General features: G+C 55.2%; 4 protein-coding genes across 4 annotated transcripts, besides 4 other annotated features; all 4 read right to left on the reverse strand.

The window, feature by feature from the left end:
• The first annotated feature begins 123 nt into the window (after positions 1-123).
• Positions 124-155: a microsatellite.
• Positions 156-239: 84 nt separating this feature from the next.
• Positions 240-319: a sequence feature (A-rich).
• Positions 320-510: 191 nt separating this feature from the next.
• Positions 511-1,398, reverse strand: Tco025E_03281 (mitochondrial structure specific endonuclease I (SSE-1); the record flags this gene model as incomplete). The annotated part of the gene is made up of 1 exon (XM_029370201.1): positions 511-1,398. The coding sequence occupies one exon, from the start codon at positions 1,396-1,398 to the stop codon at positions 511-513; it is 888 nt and encodes a 295-aa protein (XP_029229743.1).
• A 347-nt stretch (positions 1,399-1,745) lies between these two features.
• Positions 1,746-3,059, reverse strand: Tco025E_03282 (uncharacterized protein; the record flags this gene model as incomplete). The annotated part of the gene is made up of 1 exon (XM_029370202.1): positions 1,746-3,059. The coding sequence occupies one exon, from the start codon at positions 3,057-3,059 to the stop codon at positions 1,746-1,748; it is 1,314 nt and encodes a 437-aa protein (XP_029229744.1).
• A 14-nt stretch (positions 3,060-3,073) lies between these two features.
• Positions 3,074-3,099: a microsatellite.
• Positions 3,100-3,318: 219 nt separating this feature from the next.
• Tco025E_03283 (uncharacterized protein) lies at positions 3,319-3,741 on the reverse strand (the record flags this gene model as incomplete). The annotated part of the gene is made up of 1 exon (XM_029370203.1): positions 3,319-3,741. The coding sequence occupies one exon, from the start codon at positions 3,739-3,741 to the stop codon at positions 3,319-3,321; it is 423 nt and encodes a 140-aa protein (XP_029229745.1).
• A 134-nt stretch (positions 3,742-3,875) lies between these two features.
• Positions 3,876-3,911: a microsatellite.
• A 93-nt stretch (positions 3,912-4,004) lies between these two features.
• On the reverse strand, positions 4,005-6,446 carry Tco025E_03284 (uncharacterized protein; the record flags this gene model as incomplete). The annotated part of the gene is made up of 1 exon (XM_029370204.1): positions 4,005-6,446. One exon carries the CDS (start codon positions 6,444-6,446, stop codon positions 4,005-4,007), a length of 2,442 nt encoding a protein of 813 aa, XP_029229746.1.
• Between the last annotated feature and the right edge of the window lie 833 nt (positions 6,447-7,279).

Below are 7,279 nucleotides of genomic sequence, written 5' to 3' on the forward strand. Positions count from 1 at the left end.
AGGTGCAAAAAAAAAAAGGCACCATGGGCTGTTGCACGGATTCTTCGTTTTCCCCCCAGTTGCCGCCGTTGCTTTCTTTTTATTTACGTTGGTTCCACGGGCACGCCGCCCCCGCCCCTCTATTTTTGTTTTGTTTTGTGGCTGTTTGTGTTTTGCTAAAGGGCGGGGTGTGCGGCACGCGCCCCTCTACGTGGCAGAAAGGCGGGACAGCCACAAGTACGGGCGCACACACCCCACCGAAAACAAACAACAACCAACCAACCACCCAAACAGTGCATTAACAAAAAAAAAAGAACAATAAAAACAAATGCAAAGACAAGACGACAAATGAATCTATGGAGTATTTGTTGCGAATTCCGTTTTCCCCTCTTGGTGTTTTCTTTGTTTTCCTGCGTTTCTTTGGGGGGAAGGGGGGCGAGGCAGGTGTTTTCTCGCCGCGGCTTCACCTTCTAGTAAACAAGAAAGGGCAAACAACGAGTGCCTCCCTTTTCCCGCTCTCGCTCTCGCAGACTACAGCTTCATGAAGGCCTCACAGGCTTTCAGTATTTTGGGACAGTTTCGCAGCTCCACCAATTTTCGCGACAGCTCCGCATCTGCCACGCCGGCACGTAACAGGTCACCTAAATGTCCGCCCTGCTTTTTGCTGCCTTTTGTGAGAACACCCTCTAAATCGCCGTATTTCTTAAGCAGCTGTAGGGCGCGGGTCTTTCCTATACCCTTCACGCCGGGAATGTTGTCCGAGGAGTCACCGGCAAGGGACTTGAAGTCGCGGACAAGTTTCGGATGTACCCCGAGACGCTCAATGACACCTTTTTCGGAGACCAAATGTTTTGTGCGTATATCGTAGTGGTAGCACTTATTGGCCTCATCTATAAGCTGGTAAAGGTCGTAGTCGTGCGACATCACCACCGTGGGTATCTTAAGCTGCTGGTTGTGCAGCGCTAAGGTGGCAATCATGTCATCCGCCTCTGCGTCCACATCTTTGAGTTTGGCGTCGAAGTCAGGAAGAACAAGGAGTGTGTTTTTGGGCTCCCCCGTGAACACCTTAGTCGCGACTTTCTTAATCACGGAGAGCTCCACCGCGTGCTCACGCTGCTCGCGGTTCTCCTTATAGTGCGGGTAGATCTCGCGCCGTCCGCCGTCCCCCTGATCAAAGCAAACGATGATTTTGTTGTGCTTCGGGGTGTGGGCGTACTCTACCTGCGGGGAGAGGAGGTGCTGGACGAGGTGGCTGGGGTCAAAGCTGTGCGCCGTGGCAACCATGTGCCGGGCGTTGGTGATGGTAAACCGCTTCACGTCCACCGGGGTCTTCTTACTAGTGTAGCTCCAGCGGTGGTACCAGCGGTGCACTAGGGCCGGGCCATCGATCAGCACTACGGCGCGCTCGCGGACAGACATGAGGCCCGAGGGACAGCAACCACACACTCTCACGCTCGCAGCTACCCGAACTCCCTCCACAAGAAGAAGGGCACACAAAGCAGCAGCAATAGCAAAAAAGGCAAATAAAAAAAATACGGGAATAAGAGAACAGAGGGAGAAAGCCACATTGACAGGAGGAATGATGGTGAACGCATCGTAAGAACAATAAAAAAAACACGAACAGAGTGTTCTCGCACGCATCCCCGCTTCCACTCTGGGCCGCACCTCAAAAGGGCCTATCGCTCCTCCCCCATGGCGAGCGGCAACGACGGGAGGAAGGGTTAGCAGTGGATGCATGTATATACGTCTATTTCCACTAGACGCCTTCAACGCGGTGCGATCGCCTCCACACCGACAGCTGCAGGCGGATAGAGTCCCCGTGAAGCAAACTGTTTTAGGTCATCCACCACCTCCTGCGAAAGGCCTGCCCCCCTCACAAGGAAAGTGGCAACCCGCAGCTGCAGCTCACGCACAGTCACGCTGCCTTCATGCGTCAGAGAACACAAAAATGCGGCGCACGGTGATGCCAACGACAGCACAATGCTGTCTCGCGTCAAGCCATCGCTAATAAAACGCCACAAGTTCTCTCGAGTAACATCATCGGTGTCTCCGTGCAACCGCCATGCAGTCTGCAAGAGCGAGGAGCTGAAAAATAAGTCTGGGACATGTGGAGATTGTACAAGTACATCCATTAAGCCTAAGGCCCCGGGTCGGAGCGCGGCGACGCCCAACGCGCGCACAATCTCCTCCTCTATGCGCACACACGGATAGACACTGCGCCATCCGGCAGCAGTAGTGCTTGCGGCGCCAAGCACGCCATAGATGGCAGCTCGAGTGGCATCGTCACACTGCGACAAGGGACGGGCAGCCTTCACTCCCCATGAAGACGCGTACCTTGCGGCGTTGAGTTCATGATGTTGGAGAGACGTGGCACACGCGCGGCAAACGGAGCAAAACACAAACACATCCTCGTAGTCCGCGAGCGCCCGCTCAATTTTTTCAAGCAACTCCGGCGGTATCGCCACGTGCCTAGAAATGATACAACTAATCATTAGGTAGTTGGCTACAAGAAGCGGGTCGTGCTCAAACGCGGCTGTCGTCGTTGAAGTTATGAATGAAATCAACACCGTGTAGTGGAGCAGGAATTGACACACCATTTCATTCTCTGGGGATTCAGGGCTATTCTCGTCAAACAAGCGCAGCACCCGCTCGTTCTGTAGGGCGGCTGACAACAATTCCCCCACAGGCGGCGCCAGCTCGGGCGGCAGCAGAGCCATCAGACGCATCAGTGCCGGTCGCACACTTGCCGCCCTGTAGAGATCCTCGTGTGCCATGCCGTTCACAAGAAAACGTGTGACGATGTGCGAGGTGTCCAAGCGGATGAACTCCTCCGCAGCTGCTCCGCCGGCACCCGCGTCAAAGAGCCGCTTAAAGGCATCGCCGAGAGCAGCGTAAACTTCGGGGCTCCCAACCGTCTCTGCCTCGCGGAGGAGCGTCTCCGCCGTATCCTGCTCGCCGTGAAGCCACACGTTGCGAAGATTTTCGGGTGCCAAGAAGCGAGTCAATTCCAGCCGCGCCCCCCGCGACTCCCACAAATTCGGGTCCGAGAGGCTAAGAGCGAGACGCCGCAACTGGTCCATGTCTGCACCAGACTTTTCTTTTTTTCGTTTTCTTTCTTTCCCAGTTGAGCCAGCCCCTTATCTTCCTTGGTAGTCCCTCCTTCACCAGAAGAGCTGCGACGGCAACAGACAACAGATGAGGCGGTGGTACGAGGGGATGGACCGCACCGAAAATGCGTCACGTGGCAGAGCAAGAAGAACGGCAAGCAGAAAAAGAGGCGTCATCGCACACAACTTCAACGCAGAAGAAGTAGTACATGCATAAATGACGGCTGTGGAGTCACCTCAGCTGTCTTCGATGCCGACAGAACGGACGGTGCACATGTTCCCGCAGACGTTGGCAAGGACTACTGCAGTACCACTCACGCTCGCACTCTTGGCAGGGCCAGCAGCGTGCCACCTTGAAACAGTAATCGCACATCCTTTCTGCCCCAGCGCCCAACTCGCCGTTCTTACACCCGGCCTTCCACTCACTGCCTTTTTGAGCCTCCGATGGGGACAGGAGGCCCCCACTTGGCCTGCGCAACGAGTAGAGCTTCAACTTCTCTATCTCCTCTTCGCAGTTCTGTATCCGCGTGAGCAGCTCCTGCTGTCGCTGCAGGGGCAGCTGCAGCGAAGCCACAACCTCACGGACAACGCTGCCCTCGTCCGCCAAGGGGAAGGAGCCAGTGGAAGAACCTGAGGAGGAGCAGGAAGACGCCATGCACCGCCGCCCCACCACCTTCCTGGAACTAAGCGAAGAGACACCAGAAACGAAGCAAGAGGGAAGAAACACGAACCGCGGCGGGACGAAACACCACACAGCCCTCCGCTATGAGAACAATGAGAGAAGGCATCCACACACACGCAGCAAAAAAAAAACACACACACACAATGCGATACATATATATGTGCAAAGCCACATGTATTCTTAGCCCCGCCTTTGTTTTGTTTTGTTTTTTCTTCCTCCTCCTCTTCTGCTTTTTGCTACGATAAGCTACCCGTTTCTGAGGACGAGGGGGAGCACTCCTCGTGGGGCCCCATCGGGCCTCGTTTCCTGTTCGCTTGAGACGTCGCTATAAAGTTGTCTTTTTGCATATCCTCAGCAGAACTTCGGAGTTGCAGGAAGGAAGTCATGGCGAGACGCAGTTGTTCTTCGACGGCGCCGCAGTATCTCGCGGCCCCCGCCAACTGTTCCTCCTTGGCATGAGTCTCCTGGCGCAATTCCTCAGAAACGGAGGCGTACCGCGCCAATTCCGCCCGGAGGGCGCCATTCTCCTCCTCTAAGCCGTTCATCATCGCCTTGGTTGAATCCAACGCAGCCGCAGCACGACACAAGGCCCCACTCACAGAGGTGTTTCTAGTTCTCATTGCGGCGAGCTCCAAATGCTGCCGAGCAATGGTGGCGCTCAGCATAGGTGGCGTTGCAACGGCGCGGCCCTCCTCGATTAGGCCGGGCGACGGCAGCCACATAACGGATAAGAGGAGTCGGAAGACAAGGTCCATGTAGTTCACCATAAATTCCAAATGCATCGCCAGCGTTCTGTGGAACATCTGAAAAAAAGCGTCTGCATCAGCTGCAGTAATCAAGTGCTGTGAGGAGACTCCTCCAAAAGTCCCACCGCTGTCGCCCCTGCGACTACCAACAACACTGCCGCATTCCTCAGCATCCCCGGTGCCGGCGGCGGGCTCAGGTTCCGCAAAGTGAGCGGACCGAGACACGTTCCCCTCCCTCAGTGCTGCCTCTCGCTCCAACGTCGGGTTCAGTGTGAGGCGACTCGTACATACTTCTTGTCCATTAACCTGAACAATCACCGCCTTTGGGCTTCCTGGAAAGCCAAACTCCTTCGCCGAAGCCTGCAGAAGGTCAAGGCGGCGAACGGTGGCTGCATCAACGTTCACTACAACAACAACGGCGGCGGCGCGCTCTAGAAGGGGACTAAAAAACATCAAAGCATTACCCTCGCGTAGAATTGGCTCTATTGGCCACCAGAGAGAGGTTGCGAGATCCAACAGCCTGGCGTGCATGGTGTCGCGCACCAGCGAAACCTCCTCTGGCAGCCCCACCGACACGGCCGTCAAGTGCCCCTCCACGACGTCCATCCAGCGAATCTCCGGATTCGCGCCCTGTGGGAAGCACCTCACCGTTTGAAAGAGATCAAACTGCGTCAACAATTCGCGGCTACAACGCCACTCACCTATTAGCGTGTGCATAGAGTCCCCTCCAGCGGTTTCTTCACCCTTTGCAGCAGCATCACCGGGTCTCACAATATAAAATAAGGCCTCATTCTCAAGTACAGAAACCGCAAGTACAAGCGCAAGGTGATCACCAAGGACTGAGTCTTTTTTCGTCACCAACAAGCAATAGCTTGTGGTCCTTGTTAAGAATGCCACCATCTCATTAAGCGAAACTGGATTGCAGGCTGTTTCTGCCCCCACCTCGCAACCACAGCTGGCCACAAGAAAATCTCCAACTGACATATTACGCTCCACGTCCAAATCCAAAAGAGCAGAAGCCAACGCCCCACACCACCACAACGGATCGGCAGCATCGCTGTAGGCCCTGACGACATCAGTGGCCGCGTCCAATTGTCCCAGCGCCTGCCGCCGCCACTGCCACCACCCCTCCACGTTCAAACCCACAAAAACATAATCTGAGTTATGAATGTCAAACTTAACGCTCTCAACCCACTGTCCAACAGCATACATGGCGAGCGCGAGACGTTCGGCCCCGTTAACGTAATGAATTGAAGTGGGAGTCGCAAGTCCGTAAGTATATGTTACTGAAGGCATCTTCGCCTTTAAAAAAAACGACGACTGACACGTCAATTCAGCTACAGTCACAGGATTCATGGACGAATTTGAGTTCTTTCCTGAAAACGTCTGCGTGGTCCGTTCGTTGAGGAGGGCAAGTGGGCGCAGCGCGTCCGTTTGCACGGCCACGTCCTCCAATTCGTGAAACGTCTGCGTGGCCCGTTCGTTGAGGAGAGCAAGTGGGCGCAGCGCGTCCGTTTGCACGGCCACGTCCTCCAATTCGTAAAACGTCTGCGTGCTCTGTTCGTTGAGGAGAGCAAGTGGGCGCAGCGCGTCCGTTTGCACGGCCATATCAGCTTTCGATGAAGTTTCCGTTAAGCAGGCCCTTGAATTGAGTATGCCCTCAAGGGATCTTTTTGTTTCACGCAACTTCGCCAATTCCCCCGTCAACCGACTGCGCTCGGATAAAAGTTGCCGCATCAGCCGTTCCATTCTCAACCCCTTCTCGGAAAGATCCTGTACGGCTGCCTTGTGCACCCGCTCCATTTCGGACAATTCTTTGCTCAGTCGCTCATTCTCTCGTTGCAGGTGCTCTACACGGTCGGCGTCCTTCCTCTTGTGGAGCGCAGCAATGCCGTCCAGAACCCGCTCAACGCGAAGCGCCGTCCACGTCATGTTTCCCCTGCCTCTAATATAACCTGGGCGGGGCAGCGCTAATGAGGCGCAAGCACGCCACAAGCCATCAAAAGCAGAGTTGAAGGAGGAGAGGAAGCCATTGCTTGCGGTTCACCGGCTCGCAGAAAGGTACGCTTCGCATATAAAACAATGGAAGGGAATCCATTACCCACTTACACAAAGAACAAATTGGCAAGACCTTCACAGAAGCGGTTGACGCCGCAGAGAAGGCAAAATAGAGCGCAAGGAGCTCTCAAACAGCAAGCACGCGTCCAAAGAGTGGCTGAAGTCTGAAGACCCACTTGACTTGCTGCTTAGTTGCCAGCCCCCAACAGCTGCACCGAAGGCCGTGGGATCCCTTCGACGATTGCCCGAACCCCACCCCTTGTCGTCGTGTGCTAAGCCCACAAATGCTGAACACCCACATCAACCGACGATGGCGAACGGAACGGCGAACACCGCCGTGTTCCACCAGCGTTACATCGCGCCCTTCTTATATTCACACCAAGGATTAAGCAGCAACGCAGTCATGGCGCGTATACTATCTGCCTTTGAAAAACAGCTGATGCCACGTTCCCCGCCACAGAGGTGGGTATAAAACAGGGATAGGGATACGCAGCGAAGGACGCACGACTGTATAATCCCCAGCATCGCCACACACAAGGAGAAGGGCAGGCTTGCCACGCCTCTTCAGCGTTTTTTTTTTCAGTTGTGGCCTCGTGGTGGCGCAGTGGCTGTTTACAGTGGCGCCCAAGACAACCTCATGAATGCGGCCTCTCCGCCTCCTCTTCTCTTCACCTGCGCTCTAGCACCACGCTCCCCATCCACACGGT

This window comes from Trypanosoma conorhini, assembly GCF_003719485.1.
Source record: "Trypanosoma conorhini strain 025E chromosome Unknown Tco_14.4_contig_00145, whole genome shotgun sequence".
Lineage (NCBI taxonomy): Eukaryota > Euglenozoa > Kinetoplastea > Trypanosomatida > Trypanosomatidae > Trypanosoma > Trypanosoma conorhini.